Source organism: Passer domesticus, chromosome 30, assembly GCF_036417665.1.
Source record: "Passer domesticus isolate bPasDom1 chromosome 30, bPasDom1.hap1, whole genome shotgun sequence".
Lineage (NCBI taxonomy): Eukaryota > Metazoa > Chordata > Aves > Passeriformes > Passeridae > Passer > Passer domesticus.
The window spans coordinates 2,031,043-2,052,506 of NC_087503.1; the positions used below are offsets into that span (position 1 = coordinate 2,031,043).

Genomic DNA, 21,464 nt, shown 5'->3' on the forward strand with positions numbered 1-21,464 from the left:
CAGAAAGTCACCTGGGGAGGTCCAGACTGGACACCAGGAGAAAGGAATTTCTCTCCCAGGGCAGGGCTGCGGTGCAACACGTCCCCCAGAATGGGTCTGGGTCAGGCCAAGGCTTTGTGTGGGCAGGCAGAGGCAGGCAGGAGGCAGAGCTGCCAGCAAAGGAAGGGGCCAGCCAGGTGGGGCAGCCGGGGGATGACGACAGCCTGCAGGGACAGAGGCACAGGGCAGGGACACCGTAGGACAGCCTGGGCTGCACAGGGCACAGGGATGGGCAGCAGCTGCAAGGCCCTGACAGAGCCAACTTGGGCAGCACTTTGGCCATGGCTGCTGGCCCTGGGCCTGAGGCCACGAGGGGACAAGTGAACCTTGCAGGCCTGGGGCCTCATTGCCTCCTTGTCCCTGCTCAGCAGCCTGGCAGGGGCCGCCCCATGGTCCTGCCCTTGGCATTGCACATCCCCACATCCCAGAGCCCATCCCGGGAAGAGCCCTGAGCAATGAGGGAGGGACAGGATCTGCCTTGCCAGGGGCTGGGGCTCAGGCCTTGGCCCTTTGCATTCCTGAAACACATCCAGGTGTGCTCAGCAACAGAGACACCTTTGCCTTGTTTATCCCCAGCTGTCACCACTGCCTGCAGTTCTCTGCTCTACCTGGAACCTGGGGACACTTTCTCAGTCGTGTCCCTCAGTGGGACCCATTAAAACTTCAAGAAAGTTCAGAGTTTCAATTTAACCTTGAGTTCTTGAAAAGTTCTTTGAAGACTTTCTCAGGGACCGAGTCTGATGTAAACAACACCAAAGCCCTGAGAGGGTCATTAAAGTTTTCCAAGTCCAATTATGGAGAAATATTTCAAAGAGCTTGTAAGACATACACATACCTATTTTAAAGGCTTTATTTTATTACATTTCTCTTTAGATCAGAGGTGATTGCAGCATTCTGTGATTGATACTGACCCAGGGTCTCTCCTCAGGAGATCTGGCCTGTTCAGAGAAGCTGTGCCTTGAGCTCTGACCCAGTGTGGACAACCTTGCTCCACATTCCCCAGCCCCATCCTGTCTGTCCTCACTCACCTGGGACCTGCTGTGCTTGCAGAGCTGGCTGCACTCAGCCTAAGAGGGGTTTTCACTTTTTGTATTTTTTGAAGCAATCAAAAACTCCTGAGTTTCCCCACTGAATACAGACACACTCCTCAGGTGTGTGCCAGCCCAAGGTGCCACCAAAACCACTGCAGGCTGCCCTGGGCCAGCTGTGAGGTTGGATTATCAGCCCAAGCTGCACTGGGCCACTGCAAGGGGCTGTGGCCATGGACACTGCCCTGACCCCACTGCTGGGTTTGGCTGCCACGGCAACCGTGAGACATTAAACTGTGCTTGGAAACACTGGGGAGGACTGGGACATACTGGGGAACACTGGAACGCTGTGGGAGACACTGGGACATCCTGGGAGTGACACTGGGGGATACTGGGACAAACTGGGATCACTGGGGACACAGCATAGAAGAGTGGAAGACACTGGGGCATACTGTGGATGACAATGGGAGGAACTGGAAGGGACTAGGAATGAACTCAGGTGAATTGGAAGGGACTGGAGAGGCACTGGGGTTGTACGGGTCTGTACTGGGGATGAACTGGGCTGTGCTGGGAGGGACTGGAAGGGTTGAATGGGCTATTCCCACCTCCACTGTCTCCCATTTGCCGATGGTCCTGCCAATCACAGCCAGCGGCCAATCAGCGCAGGGATTGGGGTCTTGGGAGCAGTGCCTGGTGTCAGCGCCATCTTTTATTTTTGCCTACAACTCCCATCATGCCCTGCGGCACGGTAGAGCCCCATTGGAGCCGGGACTACAACGCCCGTCATGCCCCGCGCTCCACAGAACCCACCCCGGTATCCGCCCCCCATCTGTCCCGTGAGTGTCCCCCAGACCGTCCAGGATCCCTCAGAGCCCCTCAGCGCCCATTCGGGACCCCGCAAAAGCGCCCCCGGATCCCCTGAGTGCTCCCAACCCCACAGATACCGGGTACAGCCGCTTCTGGGAATTCATCTCCTCTCATCCCCCGCGGCCTCAGAGCCCCTCAGAGCACAGTCCCGCACCTAAAACTCGTGCCGTGCCCCGCGCCCTACAGAGCCCGGTTGGAGCTCCCCAAGCGCCCCCCAGGTATTCCCGAACCAGTTACGTTCCCCCCGAGGACCTCACGTCGTGGCTCGGACCCTGAAGTGTCACCCCAAGTGCCTTCCTGAACCCCCAAACGCCGTGGTCCAGCCACTTCCGGGACTACAGCTCCCGTCATGCGCCGCGGCGCACGTACAGTGCTCTTCGAGCCGGGACTTCATCTCCCGTCATGCCCCGCCATCACCAAAAGCCATTGCAGCTGCGCCTACAACTCCCGTGATGCTCTGCGGCCCCGTTTAACCGTATTATACCCGCGCCTACAGCTCCCATCACCCCCCGCGCCCCTGAGAGCCCCGTTCGAGCCCCCCAAGGGCCCGCCCGGACCCCGAAGGGCCCCAAATTCCCCTCCCTGACCTCCAGCAAGGGCCCCTCTGGACCCCCAGGTGCTGCCCTGGACCCCGAACTGTCCCTCAGAATTCCTGAGTGCCCCTCCAAGTGCCCACCCGGCTCCCCCAAGTGTAGTCCATACCCTCAAGTTCTTTCTAAATTCCCTCCCCAGACCCACAACTGCCTCAAATGTGCCCCAGAAATGTCTCCCTGGACACCAAAGGGCTCTCCCATGCCCCTGTCTGAGAAAAAGATGATAAAAATGATGACAAAATGACTGGACATATTACTAATTACCATAAAGAGGATGAAATAAATAGCCAATAGACCTTAATTAATTAAGGAAGGGGATTGTGCTACATAGAACCAAAGAACATTGATGTTCTTGGCTAGTAAAAATGTATAGATTTTTTATGCAAATATAAAAACTAGGTAAGAAAAACCATTGTTAATATTATAAATGAAAATAAATATATACATAATTAAACAATCACACAAAATAATGTGTTACAGAATAAAATAAAAGAATAAATTACATTAACATTTTTTGATATTTTGGGATGTCAGTCCCAGGTGGGTTATGACAGACATGGTGAGGCTGGGGGTGAGGAGCAGGCTGTACAAACAGGGTCAGCCCAAAAGGGGCTTGTTCTTCTCTGTGCCCAGACCTCCTAAGGAGACATTCAGCATCAAGATCACTTGAGGAATGCTTCTATCACCTTTTCTCTGCAATGAAAAAAAAACAAACCAAACCCACATGTGTGATTAAAAAACCAAAAATCATGAGGTGCACTTTGACATCTTCCTCCTTAACAGAACTCCAAACTGACTCCAATCACTGCACAAGCCCTGGAGACTTGAAGACAATTGAAGGGAGACAAAGAGCTCCTGAGGGCTTTCTGTGTTTTAATCAGCCCCACAGTGGATTTGGGGCTGGGTCCAGGAGCCTCAGGCACTGAGGGAAGGATGAAGAAGCTGCTCAAGGAGTCAGCAGCAAAACTCCAAGTGCCTTGGAGCATGGCTGGGCCCCAGTGAGGGCAGGGAGTGCCAAAGGCTCCCCGGGACTGCTGAGAGCAGATCCTTGAGGCCAGGAGTGCGGGGAGCCCAAGGCTCTGGGCAGGGAACTGCAATGCTGAGCAAGGCCTGGGCTGGCTGGGGGAAGCAGAAAGGCCAAGCCCTGAGCCCAGCCTGGGCCAGCAGGGCCTGTCCCTCACGGGTGGCTCGGGGCTCTCTGTGGGGCAGGGGGATGTGAGGGGCAGCAAGGACAAATGCCATAAACCTGCAGCCCCTGCCAGCCTGGCCAGGGAGGCCGAGGGAGAGCCCAAGTGCAGCCCCTGCCAGGAAAGTTCCTGCTGTGGGGCCTCCAGAGGCGCTGCCCGAGCCCAGGGCACAAAGGCCTGGGTGCCTGTGGCCCTGCCAGCCCTGCCCAGCCCTCGGCCATCTGTCCTGCAGGCTGTGCCCCCTGTGCGTGCTGCTCCTGTGCCCTGGCCGGCTGCACTCGCCCCTCTCGCTGTGCCCCAGCATTTCTCAGCCAGCGTTTCTGTGCCCTCCCTGGGCTCCCTGCACCCAGCGCTGCCGGCTCCTGGCACACAGAGCCGGCCATGGCCCAGCCTCACGCTGCCACACCTCGAGCACCACAATTCCACCCTGGCAGGGAATTTGCTTTCTCCTCAGCTCCAGCCTGAACCTTCCAAGCTGCACTTTGGGGAGGTTTCCTGCAATTCCCACTCCCAAGGAAAGCTCTGTCTCCTGCTGCTCACAAACAGAGAAGGGCTGGTGAGAGAACTGCTGGTCAGAGGCTGTTTGGGGTACAGTGACCATGAAGACCATGAAATTATTGAGTTTTTAAATATTCCATGAAAGAAGGAGGGGCATCAATAAATCTTCTACACTGGACTTTTAAGGGCAGACTTTGGCCTATTAAGGATGCAGATTTGGGGAGTACCAAATCAGGAACTGATTCTTTTAAGGGAAACAGCCCTTAAAAACACAGGGTTCCAGGAAGGATGGACACACTTCAGCAAAGAAACCTTGATGGAGCAAGAGTAGGCTGTCCCTTTGTGCAGAAAGATGACCCAGAGGGGGAAATGACTGGCCTGGCTGGGCATGGAGCTTTTTCAGGAATTTAGGGGTTAAAAAGAGGGTGCAGGACCTTTGGACATAGAGGCAGGTAAATCAAGAAATGTTTAAGGATGTTGTTAGGTTGTGCAGATAGAAAAAATTAGAGAGGTGAAAGATCAATTAGGACTTAACTTGGATACTTCTGTGAAGGATAATTATTATGTATTTATAAGCACATTAATGGCAAAAGGAGGGGTAAGGATAACCTGCATTTCTTATTGTGAGGGATATGGTTACCAAAGATGAAGAATGGGCAGAGGTACTTCACCCCTTCTTTGCCTCAGTTTTCAACAATAAGAGAGGCTATCCTCAGGACAAGTGTTCTCCTGAGCTGCTAGAAGGGCACAGGGAGCAGCCCCCGGAATCCAGGAGGAAGCAGCTGGGGACCTGCTGAGCCACTCAGATGCTCACAGGTGTCTCTGGGAATAGATGGGATCCATCCCAGGGGGATGAGGGAGCTGGTGGATGAGCTCCCCAAGCTGCTCTCCATCATTTACCATCAGTCCTGGCTCAGCAGGGAGGTGCAAGAGGAGTGGAGGTGTCAGTGTGAGCCCATCTCCAAGAAGGGCTGGAAGGAGGATCTGGGGAACTCCAGGCCTGTCAGCCTGACCTTGGTGCCTGGCAAGGTTATGGAACAGATCACCCTGAGAGCCATCACAGGGCACCCACAGGATGGCCGAGGGATCAGAGCCAGCCAGCGTGGATTTCAATATCTGCACTGATGATCTGGGTGAGGGAATTGAGTCTAGCATCAGCAAATTTGCAGATGACACCATCTGGGTGTGACTGTGGATCTGCTGGAGGGGAGGAGGGCTCTGCACAGGGCCCTGGACAGGCTGGATCCAGGGCCCAAATCCAACAAGGTGAGGTTTAACAAGTCCCAGTGCCGGGTCCTGCACTTTGGCCACAACAACCCCTGCAGCACTACAGGCTGGGGACAGAATGGCTAGAGAGCAGCCAGGCAGAAAGGGACCTGCAGGGACTGATGGACAGCAGGCTGGACATGAGGCAGCAGTGTGCCCAGGTGGCCAAGAAGGCCAGTGGCTCCTGGCCTGGATCAGGAATGGTGTGGCCAGCAGGAGCAGGGCAGTGATTCTACCCATGGTGCCAAGTCAGGAACTGCAATGGGGAGTGGGGCCAAAGAGGAAAGGGCAAACAGGGATGGGCTGTTTGCAGAGGAGGGGACAGGGATGGGTAATAGGAAGAAATTTGTACTGCTAGGAGTAAAGAAGAAAAAGTGAAGCAAAGGAAATCCAGATGGCCGTTTGGGGGTGGCTGCCAGGCTGCCCTGCTCTGAGCAACAGTGCCTGCAGTGGCACAGGAATCTCCCAGCTGATGGGAACAAACTTTCTGGCTGACTGCAGAGGCCAGGACAAAGCTGAGTGGTTTCCCTGGTGTCCCCCAGCCCTTGCTGGCCCCAGGGGCTGATGGCATTTGTGCTCCCTCAGGTTCATGTCCCCACAGCAGCAGCATGGGGGTGCTCCCGCCTGCTCTGTGCAATGCAAACAGGGGCTCCTGAGCCAGTGCTGCCGTGGCTGTGCCTGCAAGGATGCGGCACCTGTGTGAGCTGGGGGAGAGGCCAGGGCTGCAGAGGGGGGATGTTGTTGGCAGCTCCATGAGGATGCCCTGGGACGCTGCCCTGGGCTGTGCAGCACACTGGGGATGGATCAGCCCCTGCTCTGCTGCTCCTTCCCATCTCCCCCAGGGCCCTTGCAGAGCCCCAGCCATGCTGTTTGCCCCCAGCCTGCCCACGGCCAGCCTGGGGCTGCTCACCCTGGGGCTTTTCTGTGCTGAGCATTGGGCTGGCCGTGTTCTTGAGAGAGCCTGGGCAAGGAGCCTGCAGCCCCCAGGCCATGGCCTGAGGCGTCAGCACTGCCCCAGCAGTGCCCATGGCCTGTCCCTGCTGCAGCCCCGGCACTGCCACCCCCAGGACTGTGCCCGGCCCCGAGAGCACTCAGGCCCTGCAGCAACACCAGGGCCACCAGGGCAGCGGGGCAGGGCCACGGCCTCAGCACTGGCAACACCAAGTGCTGCTGCTGCTGCTGCTGGGCACAGCTGCTGTGCCAGCACTGATCTGCCCCAGCTCTGCACACAGACATTGCTGCTGCAGCTCCAGAGAAGGCAACAAAAGGGCATCTCTGCAGAAAACTCTGCTGGGAGATCTTTTATTTCCTTTATAGCCACCAGGAATGCAGCCTGTCATTGACACAGTCTGTGTCAATGCCACAGGGGAGATGGAGAGAAACAAAATGTGAAATGGCACAGACAATGACATTTATTTCTAGTCAATGTGAAAAATATAAAACAAAGGAAAAAATCCCAACAACTATACCAATAAGAAGTATCAAAGATGACTTTTATTACAAGTGATTTGCAGACACTGGCCAGCAGTTTAATGTTTGTGAAAGCATCCAGTCATCAGTTTCCACACTGCAGCCTTGAGCTCCTGGTTCCTCAGGCTGTAGATGAGGGGGTTCAGGGCTGGAGGCACCACTGAGTACAGAACTGACACCACTAGATCCAGGGATCGGGAAGAGATGGAGGGGGGCCTCAGGTAGGCAAACACTGCAGTGCTCATGAACAGGGAGACCACGGCCAGGTGCGGGAGGCAGGTGGAAAAGGCTTTGTGCCATCCCTGCTCAGAGGGGATCCTCAGCACAGCCCTGAAGATCTGCACATAGGAAAAAACAATGAACACAAAACAGCCAAGTGCTAAACAGGCACTAATAGCAATGAGCCCAAGTTCCTTGAGGTTTGAGTGTGAACAGGAGAGTTTGAGGATCTGGGGGATTTCACAGAAGAACTGGCCCAGAACATTGCCATGGCACAGGGGCAGGGAAAATGTATTGGCTGTGTGCAGCAGAGCAGTGAGAAAGGCACTGGCCCAGGCAGCTGCTGCCATGTGGGCACAAGCTCTGCTGCCCAGGAGGGTTCTGTAGTGCAGGGGTTTGCAGATGGACACGTAGCGGTCATAGCACATGATGGTCAGGAGGAAATACTCTGCTGAGATGAAGAACAGAAATGAAAAGAGCTGTGCAGCACATCCTGTGTAGGAGATGTTCCTGGTGTCCCAGAGGGAATTGTGCATGGCTTTGGGGACAGTGGTGCAGATGGAGCCCAGGTCGCTGAGGGCCAGGTTGAGCAGGAAGAAGAACATGGGCGTGTGCAGGTGGTGGCCGCAGGCTACGGCGCTGATGATGAGGCTGTTGCCCAGGAGGGCAGCCAGGGAGATGCCCAGCAAGAGGCAGAAGTGCAGGAGCTGCAGCTGCCGCGTGTCTGCCAATGCCAGCAGGAGGAAGTGGCTGATGGAGCTGCTGTTGGACATTTGTGGTGCCTTGGCATGGGGATCTGTATAAAAATTAATCATAGAATAGTTGCATTAGGAGAGGATTTTAAATATCCCGGCACGGGCTGGGGACACTTTCCCCCCACTGCCTGCCCAGGGCTCTGCTGCCTGGAGCTGTCCCTGCCAGCAGCTGGTCCCTGTGCCCAGGTCTGGGTCCTGCCAGTGCTGCCAGAGCCCAGCCCAGCCCTGGGGGCTCAGCTCTGCCCTGCAGACCCCTCCCAGCTCTGGCACTGCCCAGGGGCAGCTCTGGCTCTGCAGGCTCTGATGGCAACATCAGAGCAACCCTGAGCAGGCTGGAAAATCGACACTGATGCTGCCTTTAAAGTGAACTGTGGTGATTGCTGTCACTGCCTGGTTTGTTCAGATTTGAGAAAATTGTTTTTATTTTTCTTCACCTGAACTGAGATTAACATCTATATGGAATTTCCGATCCAGGCAACCAACAGCAGTAGATTTAAAAAGCAGGATTTTCCCTTTTATCCAGCCCCTGACTAGCTGTGTTAGCTGTATAATCTACTTGTAGATGTTCGGCAGTTAAATGTTATGCTGGGAGCAATCCTGAACAATGCAGCATCCTCACCACACAAGGAGAACACTTCCAAGCCTTACCAGCTGTCTCCTTCCCCCCAGATCTTGTCCCCCAGTGCTGGGAGCAGCTGCCAGGGCTGGCTGAGAGCTGTCCCTGGCAGGCAGCAGAGTCCCTGCCCCAGCACAGCGCCCTGGGCTGCAGGAGCCTGCTCTGCAGGACAGCCCTGGGCACCCCTGGCTGCTCTGCACAAGAGACAATCAGAGAATGTACTCACAGGGTCTGTAGGCATTGGGATGTTCCAGCTTTAGGAGATGGCTCCAGGAGCTGCAGCTGCATTGTCCTGCAGCCAGAGGTTCCTGTGCCAAGGGCTGGCAGTGATTCTGCCCCAGGCACTTCTCAGCACCTTCCCAGCTCTGACTGATTGAAGCTCTCTGTGCCTCTGGGCTGTGCCCGGGCTGGCTGCAGGCAGTGCTCCAGCCCTGCTGGGCTGCCACAAGAGCTGCTCATCAAGAGAAATGTGCTTTTGAAGCTCTTCTTGCTTACCAGGAGCTGCCTCTGTGCCAGGAGCCCAGCCCAGCTCAGCAGCACAGACACAGCACAAGGACTTTAATGACCTTAATTGCTTTGTGAGCCACTCAGGAGCAGGAGGTGGAGCTTCCTTGTTCCGGAGTGACCCATTGTAAGAGACTTCTGGGGAGCGCGGCGACCCGGAGTGCGGTGAACAGGAGCAGGCAAACAGGGTCACAGCCGTTCGCGCAGGCAGGGCAAGCAGGCAGGGCTGCAGGTTCCAGCTAGTTTGGTGAAGTATTGTTTTATTGGTTGATTGATCTTGGGATTTCTCCTAAGCAATGGTTTTAACCCGGTCAAAATCCGTGGTTGGTACAAGTGTATATGACCAAGTAGAGCCCTCCAAAAAGGATGTGTCCGTACAGACCCATTCCTGCCCGGAGTGTTTGAGCTTATCAGTGGCTTCAGGGGATGTTATGGAGAAGGCCTGCCTGAGGTGTGAACAAGTGAATGACCTCCTTTCGCTAGTGGCTGAGCTTAGGGAAGAAGTTGAAAGGTTAAGGAGTATCAGGGATAGTGAAAAGGAAATAGACTGGTGGAGTTCAGCCCTTACATCTTTAAGGGAGGCCCACCAGGAGTCAGAGGGCTCATATGTCTTTCACTCTCAGGCAATAGAGGGGCACCTGGTAGATGAAGGGGAGTGGAAATGGGTCCCTGCTCGGGGTGGTAATAACAAAAAAACCCCTCCTGCCCCCCATCCCCTAGCCAGGTGCCACTTCAGAATAGGTATGAGGCACTGGATCTAGACAGCCAGAGAGATGATTTAGAGGAAAATCATCTACCCAGTGAGCCTCCCAATTATGACTTGCCTAAAAAGAGGATTACCACCTCTAATGTCAAGAAAAAAAGAAGGGTAATCGTGATGGGTGATTCCCTTCTGAGGGGGACAGAGGGCCCCATATGTCGACCTGACCCATCCCACAGGGAGGTCTGCTGCCTCCCTGGGGCCCAGGTACGAAACATCACTGAGAAACTTCCTAGGCTGATTCAGTCCTCTGATTATTACCCACTGCTGATACTCCAAGCTGGCAGTGATGAGATTGAAAAGAGGAGTGTCAAGGTGATTAAAAGGGAGTTTAGGGCACTGGGTCAAGTGGTTGATAGGACAGGTGTACAGGTAGTGTTCTGCTCAGTCCCTTTGGTGGCAGAGAAAAATAATGAAAGGAATAGGAAAACTCATATCATTAACAAATGGCTCAAGGGTTGGTGTTATCGGCAAAATTTTGGATTCTTTGATCATGGAGCAACCTTTATGGCACCTGCTCTATTGGAATCAGATGGGCTCCATCTCTCTGTTAAGGGTAGGAGGTTTTTAGCTCATGAACTGGCAGACCTTATTGAGAGGGCTTTAAACTAGGTTTGAAGGGGGAAGGGGATGCAGCTGGGCTGTTTGGAAGCAGGCCCAGGGGTGGTAAGACTGTGTTAGGGGAGAAATCAGCAGCCCAGCTGAGATGCATGTATATCAATGCACGCAGCATGGGTAACAAACAAGAAGAGCTGGAGGCCATGGTGCATCAGCAGGACTATGATGTAGTTGCCATCACAGAAACGTGGTGGGATGACTCACATAGTTGGAGCACTGCACTGGATGGCTACAAGCTCTTCAGAAAAGACAGAAAAGGGAGAAGAGGTGGAGGGGTGGCCCTTTATATTAGGGAGGTTTTGGATGTCACAGGTATTGAGACTAATGATGATGAAGTTGAGTCCCTATGGGTAAAAATTAAGAGGAAGGCCAACAAGGCTGACATCCTACTGGGAGTCTGCTATCGTCCACCCAACCAGGATGAAGAGGTGGACAACTTATTCTATAAACAACTGAACAAAGTCTCAGGATCATCAGCCCTTGTTCTTGTAGGTGACTTCAACCTACCAGACATCTGCTGGGAACTCAATACAGCAAAAAAACAGCAATCTAGAAGGTTTTTAGAATGTGTGGAGGATAACTTTTTGTCACAACTGGTGGGCAAACCCACCAGGGGAGGGGCTATGTTAGACCTATTGTTTACAAATAGAGATGGACTGGTAGGTGATGTGGAGGTTGTAAGCCGCTTGGGGCATAGTGATCATGAAACTATAGAATTCTCAATAATTGGTGAAATAAGGAGGAATATCAATAAGATCTCTACACTGGACTTCCGGAGGGCAGATTTTGGCCTATTTAAAAGACTTGTCCAGAGAATTCCTTGGGAAACAGCCTTTAAAAACAAAGGAGTCCAGGAGAGATGGGTGTGCTTCAAAGCAGAGATCTTGAGGGCACAAGAACAGACTGTCCCTGTGTGCCAAAAGATGAGTAGACGAGGCAAACGTCCAGTCTGGATGAGTAATGAGGTTTTGAAGGAACTTAGAAATAAGAAAAAGATGTATCATCTTTTTAAGGAGGGAGTGATTTCTGAGGAATTATTTAAGGGTGCTGCCAGGGCATGTAGAAAAAAAATTAGGGAGGCCAAAGCTCAGTTTGAACTCAACTTGGCAACTTCTGTTAAAAATAATAAAAAAAGTTTTTACAAATATATTAATGGTAAAAGGAAGGGTATAACCAACCTCAGTTCCTTATTGGATGGAGCAGGCAAACTAGTTACTAAAGATGAGGAAAAGGCGGAAGTGCTTAATGTTTTCTTCACCTCAGTCTTTAGTGGTAAGACAGCTTATCCTCATGACAACTGTCCTCAAGGGTTGGTAGGTGGTGCCAGGGATCAGAATGGTCCTCTTATTATCCAAGAGGAGGCAGTCAGAGAACTGCTGGGACACTTGGATATTTAAAAATCAATGGGACCAGATGGGATTCACCCTAGGGTGATGAGGGAGCTGGCAGATGAGGTTGCCAAGCCGCTCTCCATCATTTACCAGGAGTCGTGGCTCACTGGTGAGGTTCCAGATGATTGGAAACTGGCCAATGTGACACCTGTTTACAAAAAAGGTGGTAAGGAGGATCCTGGCAATTACAGGCCAGTTAGCCTGACCTCAGTACCAGGTAAGATGGAACAGTTCACACTGAGTGCTATCACACAGCACTTACAGCATGGCCAGGGTATCAGAGCCAGTCATCAGGGGTTACGAAGGGTAGGCCATGTGTGACCAGCCTGGTCTCCTTCTGTGACCAGCTGACCCGCCTGGTGGACGCAGGAAAGGCTGTGCATGTGGTCTATTTAGACTTCAGCAAGGCCTTTGATACTGTCTCCCACAGCACACTCCTGGAGAAGCTGGCAGCCCACGGCTTGGACAGGAGCACTCTTGGCTGGGTTAGGAACTGGCTGGATGGCCGGGCCAGAGAGTGATGGTGAACGGTGCTGCATCCAGCTGGCGGCCAGTCACCAGTGCTGTCCCTCAGGGCTCTGTGCTGGGACCAGTCCTATTTCATATTTTTATGGACAACATGGATGAGGGCATCGAGTCCTTCATTAGTAAATTTGCAGCTGACACTAAGCTGGGAGCTTGTGTTGATCTCCTGGAAGGAAGGAGGGCTCTGCAGAGAGACTTGGATCAGTTGGATGGATGGGCAGAGTCCAGCAGCATGAAGTTTAATAAGTCTAAGTGCCGAGTTCTACGTTTTGGCCACAAAAATCCCCTACAATGTTACAAGCTGGCGATAGTGTGGCTGGACAGTGTTCAGGCAGAAAGGGACCTGGGGGTGCTGGTTGACAGCTGGTTGAATATGAGCCAGCAATGTGCCTTGGTGGCCAAGAAGGCCAATGGCATCCCGGCCTGCAGTAGGAATTGTGTGGCCAGCAGGAGCAGGGAGGTCATTCTTGCCCTGTACTCAGCCCTGGTGAGGCCGCACCTTGAGTACTGTGTCCAGTTCTGGGCCCCTCAGTTTAGGAAGGATGTTGAGATGCTTGAGCACGTCCAGAGGAGGGCAACAAGGCTGGTGAGGGGCTTGGAACACAAGCCCTATGAGGAATGTTTGAAGGAACTGGGGTTGTTTAGCCTGGAGAAACGGAGGCTTAGAGGTGACCTTATTGCTCTGTACAACTTCCTGAAGGGAGGTTGTAGACAGGTGGGGGTCAGTCTCTTCCACCGGGCAGCGACTGACAGAACAAGAGGACACAGTCTCAAGATACGTCAGGGAAGGTACAGGTTGGATATTAGGAAAAAAAAGTTAACCAAAAGAATAATAAAGTACTGGAATGTTCTTCCCAGGGAGGTGGTGGAATCAGTATCTTTGGATGTGTTTTAAAAATGGTGGAATATGGCATTTGGTGCTATAGTCTAATTGAGCTGTTGGGGCATAGGTTGGACTTGATGATCCTAGACATGTCTTCCAACCTCATTATTCTGTGGTTCTCTGAAAACCTTGAAAATTATCAGCGGGCTCTGGAAAACTTTTTAAAAAAATCAGAAATGGATGTAGCTCTGTGAATTTTCAGGCACAGCTCTTTGGATCTGGAGGAAATATTTGCTTTGCATCAGCTAAGACATAGACAGACACACAGCAAATGGAGCACTGAACATCACAGACTGGGCTAGTGTTTTTCCCAGAAGAACTGACAGAAGATCACAATGAAACACGACAGTGTCCCTGAACAATCCAATTGTCCAGGGAAACTCAGCAGCTGATGGTGTTGTGGTGCTACTGCCAATCCCTTCCATGAGCAAATCATTTCAGGACTGACTAACAGCCTCTGCCTTCTCACAGACACCAAGTGGTGCAGCAGTGCTCCAGGTGCTGCTGCCAACAGCCCCTGCAGGGAGGAGCACAGCCCCCAGTGCACGTGGGCTTTGGCTCCCTATGGCACAGAAGCCCCCCGGGGCACAGGTCTCTGGGGCAGGAGAGGGGCAGCAGCGCTGCCAGGGCTCGGGGGGTGGCAGCTCTGCTTGGGTGGGGACTCTGCCACACCTGCTGATGGCAGCGCTGCCCGGGCCCCAGGGCTCAGAGCAGCATTGGTGCCCTGGCCCACACGTTCCCTGTGCCTGTCACAGCCGCGGCTTTAGGATGGCCAGCAGCCGGGACGTGTCCCAAGGAGGCCGTGCCAGCTTCCGTGGAAGGCCCCGTGCCCTTGCCAGCGCGGCTGCCTCGGCAGCCCTGGGGGCTCCTTCTGCTGCCCTGAGCCTGCAGAGCAGGGCAGCGTTTGCTGATGGGCTGAGCCCTTCCTAAAGATCCTGTCGGGCTGCCTTAAACACTTGGGGCCAGGGATTCCTTCCAACCGGGGCCACTTTGGGTGGGCTGGGCAGGGCCCCAGGGCAGGTGGCAGTGTGTGCAAGGGCCCTTTGTGACACACTGCAGCACAGTCACCGTGGCATGGAATGGAGGAGTGTGTCCTTTGTGACACGTGGTGACATAGGAGCTGGGGGTGACAAGAACACTCCACAGCGCTCGGAGCAGGCGACGGGACAGGACGGGACAGAGCGGTGCTGTGAGGAGCCCCCACACAGTGCACTCATTCATACCTGACCCGGAGCTTTGCTGAGGTGTTGTTCCTGCAGCTGACCTCGAGGCCAGACTGTGGGACTTGCTGACCTGAGTAATTTACCAGGAATCTCCTGTCATTGTGGCAGGAGCGCCCAAGACTAGAGTGCAGGACTTGCTGTCCTGCAGCTACCCTGAGACCTCTCTGTCTCAGAAATCTTCAAGGCACAACTGAAATTGCTGACTTGGCAATATCCTGAGGCATCTCTCTAGAAGGTGCCTTCAAGGCTGGAAGGTAGAATGGCAGGCAGATTTTTCAGCCTGTTCAAATGCTTCCGGGGGAAAAATAAGAAAGGCCCTGGAGCTGCTTCAGGAGAGCAACTTGAAGAGCCAGAGCAGATCCAGACACTGCAGGACGGTGAGTGGCAGAGCTGGGCCGTAGGACTGGAGCCTGCAGCCAGCCTGGCCCCATCCCGTCCCATCCCATCCCATCCCATCCCATCCCATCCCATCCCATCCCATCCCATCCCATCCCATCCCATCCCATCCCATCCCATCCCATCCCATCCCATCCCAAGGCATCCCATCCCCTGGGGCCATGCCCATGGACAGGATGGAAGAGGGCCCAGGCAGACACCCCGCAGTGGCCGTGCTCCATCCCCCTGGGGCATCCCGGGGCTGTCCCTGCCTGGGGAGCGCAGGGCTGGGCTGTGTTCTCCGGCCTCTCCCGCAGCCCCTCAGCTCTGGCTGTGCTCGCTCTTTGCCAGATGCAGCCGTGGAGCGCACACAAGAGCAGCAATCCAGCCGTGGCCACTTCCGCAGAACAGCGCAGGTACCTGCAGCCATGCCCACCTGGGCTGGGCCTGCTGTCCCTGCTCAGCCAAGCACTACACTTGGAGCATTCCTGGCTTCCCTGTCCTTTATTCTTTGGCAGATGTTCCGAAAATTCCCACACATTCGGCGTAGAAAGACCAACACCACAGCAGCTGAGGGCCCAGCTGAGCCTGACTCGGGGCTGACCCAGCTCCAGGCAGAGCCTGATGTCAGACCAGATTCAGCTGGGCTCTCACAAGACTTTGACACCTCAGGGACTGAAACCTGGCCACAGGCTCTTCCCACATCAGTGACTGAGGATGGAGTCATAAAAAACACTGACAATGAAGAGATTGAGGCCTTGAAAAATACTGGAGCCATGCCCACTCCCCCTGAGATTTGTGCTTCCACTGTGGATTTTTTCCAGGACAGTGCTGTTCCTTATCAGCAGCAGGTAAGCAGCCTGGGGCCAGGACTGGAGGCCTCCCAGGGCCGTGTGTCCCCTCAAGCCTCGGTCACTGGGCCCCCTCAGCCTTTGAGGCCAGTAGATTGTGACGGGAAAGGAGGCACTTCCTGGGGGGAAACTGGGGAAGTTGCTCCCATAGACAGCGCTCCATGTCTTCCCCATGCCTCCTCCAGGTGCCAGCCATGGTGAAGAACATCCACCAGAATCTCATGTCCCACGTCACTGTGGATGCCAGGCTGCACAGTGACATTGTGAGTCTGGCTGAGGAACACCCTGCAGACGTGGCGCTGACCCTCCTGCACTGTGCCCCAACGTGTGACAGGTACGGGGCCCACGTGCCTTGAGAGCTCAGGGCTCACCAGCCTTTAGGGCCCGTGGCCCATCACAGCCTGTCCAATGGGCTCTGCCAGACAGGTAGAGAGCTCCAGGACCCTCGGGCCCCTCTCTTTGCCCAGCCTGCTGCCAATGCTCCCTCCCTGCCCCTCAGGGCACCGGGGCTCAGTCACCTGTGCCCCCACAGCTGCACAGGGCATGGTACTGTGACTGAGATTCCCCTGACACAGAGCCCTGATCCCACAGAGCTGCTGCAATGATGTGGAGAGCCATAGGCTCATCACGACCAACAATGGAGAAGGTGCTGGCAACACTGCTCTGTGTGATGGAGGATTGGCCTGTGCACAGCACATGCACCTCCGATGGGGACAACAAGGACGTTTTTGCCCTGGCTGTGAGTTTCTGGAACTGGCCTTTGCTTGCCACCCGGTTGCCTCTCCAGCAGCTCTCCATCCTCTCCCTGCCTCAGTCGCTGGGATGAAACTTGGTCTAGGGGCAGACTCAGGGGGCACTAGGCCCACTGCTCCCCCTGCATCTGCCCTTGGGCCCTGCCCCATGGACACCAGGGCACTGAGCGCTGTCTTGGGCTGCTTCTTCTGCAGGCAACTCTGGTGATCTGGGTCATTGTGCCTAAATGCCATGAGGCCATGATCCTTCATTCCTCCCGCCTGTTTGTGGCTCTGCTCTTCCACGTTGTCATCACCACGCAGCAGATGCCACCAGAGGAAGTTGAAAACTTCTGGAGAGCGTGCCAGGAGGAACACCGCCTTCCCAGCAAGCCCAGCAGGTCCCAGTCCTCCTGTCCTTCCCCTGCCCGTGTGGCCAGTGCCAGTGCTCCCAGTGTGACCTGGGCTTTGCTCTGCACACAGGTTTGCAGTGCAGGCCATGAAGGCTCTGCTCTGCCGACTGGAGTGTGACCAGGAGGTGATGGCTATGGAGCGTAAGTGTGGCTGGGACACGCTGCTGTGTGCTCACACCCAGCACTATGCCGTGGGTCTGCTGGCCAGGTGAGACCCCCTTCTCCTCCACACTGCCCCCAGCATTTGTGCCCTGTGCCCGGGTGCCCCACACAGTCCCTGTGGTCATGGGCCAGAGGGCCTTGTCACCAAGGGACGGCCAAGGAGACTGGAAAAGGCTGGGAGAGGAGGGTGCCCAGAAGGGGCCACCTCCCACAGCGCTCACATCCTCTCCAGGGATGCTGGGCAAAGACCAGACCTCTGTGAGTCAGTCCTGGGCAAGGTTTGGTCCCCCCACCTCAGGCTCTTGGTGTCTTTTTTCCCCTTCCAGAGAGATGCGCCGTGTCTCCCTCTCCTTGTGTTCTGGGATTGCTCTGCGCCTGCTTGGGCTGCTCAGCAGGGAGGAGCCACACTGGGATCTGCCCGGCCTGGCGTTCCTTGTGGAGGTGAGCCTGAAGGCCAGTGCTGCCTGGCTGAGCTGCCTCCCAGCTCTCTGCCCTCTCGTAGCCGCAGCTGCCTGGGACGGTGCCCGTGCCCTGTGCTGCTGCCTGGGCCCAGCCCTGTGCGGTTCTGGGCTCCTGCTGGCCGGGTGCCCTGTCACTGCCCTGTGCCTTTCAGGTCCTCGAGTGCCTGGACTTGAGGGAATGTGCTGACAGCATCCTGGAGATCATGTCAAGGCACCTGAGGAACGAGTGCAGGGAGAGGCGTCGCCTGGCGCTCAGAGGCCTCGTGGTGCTCAGCAAGGATCCCTCGATGGTGAGAAGGGGCAGCGGCTGAAGCTGCGCTGGGGAAAGCAGCCCCATGGGCTGGCAGGGCTGAGGCAGCTGAGGCAGCTGCTCCCGGCTCTCCTGCCTCACCTGCCCCACTGCTTTGGGGCAGGCCTTTGGCCTGTGGGCCCTGCAGCAGCAGGGTGGGGTTGCAGTGCCAGGCTGGTGCTGGCACTGCAGCCGTCCATGGCTTCCCAGCACAGCGTTGTGTTCCACACAGGCCAGGAGAATGGGCACTCTGTCTCCAAGCCTTCTGGAGCTGCTGGGTGATGCAGACGGAGAGCTGGTCGGCATGACACTCTCTGTGTTCACTAATTTGCTCAAGAGCAAAGACATGCTGGTATCCAGCACCACTGCCCCGAAGCTGGCTGAGGCTCTCCTGCTGCTCTTCGACCACGTAAGGATTTGTATCCCCAGCCTTGAGCACTGGGTGCTGCCCAGAAACTTTGTGCACTGTGGATTTTTGTACTCTTCAGGTGGGCCTGGAGTAGATGGCGCTGAGTTTTTTTCTTTCATTCAGGACAACAGCCATGTGCAGCTGCTCTCCCTTGACCTCTTCTTCAAGGTGATGGATTTGGTAGCAGAGGAGGGAAAAAAGCCTCTTAAGTCAGTGGTGTGCCAGAGCCTTCCTGCACTCTTCTTCCACTGCCACGATGAGAATCAGCTTGTGGCCGAGGTGATGACTCGTGGGCTGCTGGTGTCCCCCTGGCAGGGGGCTGGGCTGCCGGCTGCCCTGCTCACATCCCGAGCTGCAGCCTCCTCCAGGCTGTGGCACAGGGATGTGAGTCCTGTGCCCTGGGCTGTGGGGCTATCTCTGGGTCTCTGCTGCTCTCCAGGCTTCTCGGGAAACGCTGCATTGTGCGGCCGGGTTCCTGAAGAGGAGGGATCTCAAAGAGCTGGTGGAGGCAGAGGAGCTGTTGGCGTTTGCCGAGGTGTTGGTAAGAACAGCCTTAAGAACCGGCGGGGCTGCGGGGCGGCCCCGCGGCTCCCCGGGCAGCAGCCAGCCCTCTGCCCCCTGCGGAGCCCGGCGCCAGCGGCTGCTGGCCGCGCCTCAGGGCTGTGCGGGCAGGGGAGGCCGGGGCTGGGCGCAGGGAGCGCCCGCCACAGGGGCTGAGCCCGCGCCGAGCCTTCCCTGCTGCCGCTCTCTGCAGCTGGCAGAGGACACGAGCCGAGCGGCCGAGCAGCTGCGCCGGGCCCTGCGCTACCTGGAGAGCCCCCAGGAGCCCCTGCGAGAGGCGGCCATCAGGTTCATGGGTGAGCCCCGAGGCCGGGCTCCCTCCCCGGCCCGCCGCAGCTCGGCCCCAGCCCCGCCCGCTGCCCCGGCAGCGCCATCCGGGCCCGGCGCCGTGGAGCCCCGCCTGGCCCGGGCGCTGCTGCCGCCCTCTGGCAGCCGTGCCCTTGGGCGGCAGCGTGCGGCAAGGGCCCGGGCTGAGCCCTGCCGGGCCAGCAGGGCGTGTGGCCGCAGCGCTGGCAGCGCCGCTGGCAGGGAGCTGTGCCGCTGCCGCCGTGACAGGCTCTGCCTTCACAGGGATGGCCGGGCGGCACCTCAGGGGGCAGCCAGGAGAGCTCCTGATGATCTGCAGCGGTGAGTGAGGGCAGCGGGCTGACAGCAGGGACTGGCATGGAGACCTGCAAGCCCTGCCCCGGCTGTGGAGGGCTCTGCTCCCGTGGGCTGAACGCACAGAGGTTTCAGGGCCATGTGGGGCATTCCTGGCCAGCAGCTTTGGGCTGATGTCCTTGGTCCCTGCTCCCTCCTGTCCATGGCAAGAGCCGACTGGGATGGCCCTGGCAGGGGGCTCTCCTCGTCTCCGTGCAGATCCGGGATCTGACTGTGGCTCTGTTCCTCTCTCATGCAGCCCTTGAACTCCTGACGGAGGATATGAGCAGTGCCGTGTCAGAGCTGGCACTCCAAACACTGCATGTCCTCCGGGCAATTCAGCGTGGGCACTATTCCATCTTCCAGAGGCTGCAAGATCAGCTGCGCAGGGCATGGAAGAGTCGGCCTCGTCTGTCAGGGCTCGGCTGGCTGCATTGTCGGAGCTCTGAGGAGAACTGATGGGCAAGGCACACTTGGTGGGGGCAACCCTAGCCAGTGGGAATTTTCCTTTATCTTTTAAGATTTTTCTTTTTTTTTTTTTTCCTCTTTTGAATTTCTGTAAATATAGACTGTGTTATGATTCACAGACTCCCAGGAGCTTTTCTTTGCTGCCCAGGATCTGCAGGGCAAGAGAGAGGAAACGGTGAAAAAGATGCTTGTGCTCAGCAGCAGAGCAAGCTGAGGGGTCCCTGAAGGGGGAAAATGGTGCTTGCACTCAGCCAGCTGCCCAGGCGTGCAGTGCTGCAGGGACAATGGCCAGAAGCCCCTTGGCCTGTGGTGGTTCTGCTGAAGCCTTTGTGCTGCCGCCAGAGCGGGTGGGCAGGGCCGGAGCTGCGGGGATCCCTGCTGGAGCGGTGCCTGGAGATGGCCACAAGGCCTGTGGCAGGCAGGAAGCGCCATCCGTGTCCTCCTGGCCGTGTGCTGCTGGCTGCATTGCTGAGGGCTCCCAGGTGCCTCTGGCTGGGGCTCCTCTGGAGCTCCTGTGGGGCTGCGGCGCTGCTGCCGGGCAGCTTGGCCGGGCTGGGGGAGAGCCTGAGGGGCTGGGGCACTGGGAAGCCCTGAGCAATTGGGTGTCAGAGGCCATGAGCAGCCCCCTGGCAGCCGCCTTGTTCCTGACGGAGTTGACTTACAAGACAGGTCCTGGGCACTCTGTAACTCACTGCATCAGTGCTGTTGGAACCCGAAATGTAGGGAATTCTCAGACCTTTGGTCTTGTAAGCAAAGCTTAGAATTTAACAGAGGATTTGATCTGAGACCTTGGAAAAGGCTTCCAAATTTAGGTGCTGGAAGCAAGAATGTAGATTTAGAGTTCATAGCAGTGACACATGAAGCTCAGTGGAGGAAAGTTTAAAGTTATAGACTTTAAGATGTAGAAAAAATAAAAGTATTTACAAAGGTAAACAAGAAGTGGAGAATGCAGTGCTGTAGGTTTGTGTGCCATAACATGATTGGCTAAGGAAGCTTACAATGTAGCATGAATCCGTAAGACGAAATGTTGAAGGATTGGGTCCAAAACATACATATCCTTGTTGGCAGTGTTTTATTGATCAAGTAAAGCTTAAAAGGTCTTGTAACAAGAAGTCTTGTGGCCTTGTGGGCCATACAGTGGAGATGTGATCCAAACTCACCCTTCCTGTCTGTGTCAAAGATAAGAAAAAGAAATGGCATCATCTAAAAAACTCAGAGGTCCAGTCTCTAACTCATTCCAAACTCCTTCAAATCCCCCTAAGTGTGATGTAGCTACAAATAGATGACAAGGACTCTTAATTCTGGCTGTTTGACTCCAAACCAGCTGCTTTAGAAACTGTCACATAACCCTGTGTAATTATGTGGCAGAAATGCATCGTTTTAAGAAATTTTCGCAACAGACATGAATGGAGGTTGGTTTGAAGGGCAGTTTAGGGGAAACCCTCACAGCAGAGGTCTGGCCTTTGGCCGAGCTGTGTCCCCTGCTGGTTGTGAAGTGTGCCATCAGCTCCAGGTGTTTCTGGGTTAAAAATATAATCAAGTCACTTGGACTTGCTCTTTTTGGCCTATAAAAGCTTGACCCACTTTCAGAGCAAATTTGGAGACCTCATTTATGGGTGGATGGACCACCTAGGATTTTCCCAATTGCTGGGAATGGTTCTCC

General features: G+C 55.5%; 2 protein-coding genes and 1 pseudogene across 2 annotated transcripts in view; 1 reads left to right on the forward strand and 2 right to left on the reverse strand.

Moving 5' to 3' along the window:
• LOC135287561 (zinc finger protein 345-like) overlaps window positions 1-21,464 on the forward strand; it is a 737,501-nt pseudogene that overhangs the window by 482,971 nt on the left and 233,066 nt on the right.
• Window positions 1-21,464, reverse strand: part of LOC135287518 (zinc finger protein 23-like) — a 387,441-nt gene that overhangs the window by 182,423 nt on the left and 183,554 nt on the right. The window lies entirely within an intron of this gene.
• On the reverse strand, window positions 7,008-7,940 carry LOC135287617 (olfactory receptor 14J1-like). The gene has a single exon (XM_064400893.1). It carries the CDS (start codon window positions 7,938-7,940, stop codon window positions 7,008-7,010), a length of 933 nt encoding a protein of 310 aa, XP_064256963.1.

Coding starts and splice junctions, on each gene's coding strand:
- LOC135287617 (XM_064400893.1), bottom strand. CDS start 7,940: ATGTCCAACAGCAGCTCCATCAGCCACTTCCTCCTGCTGGCATTGGCA.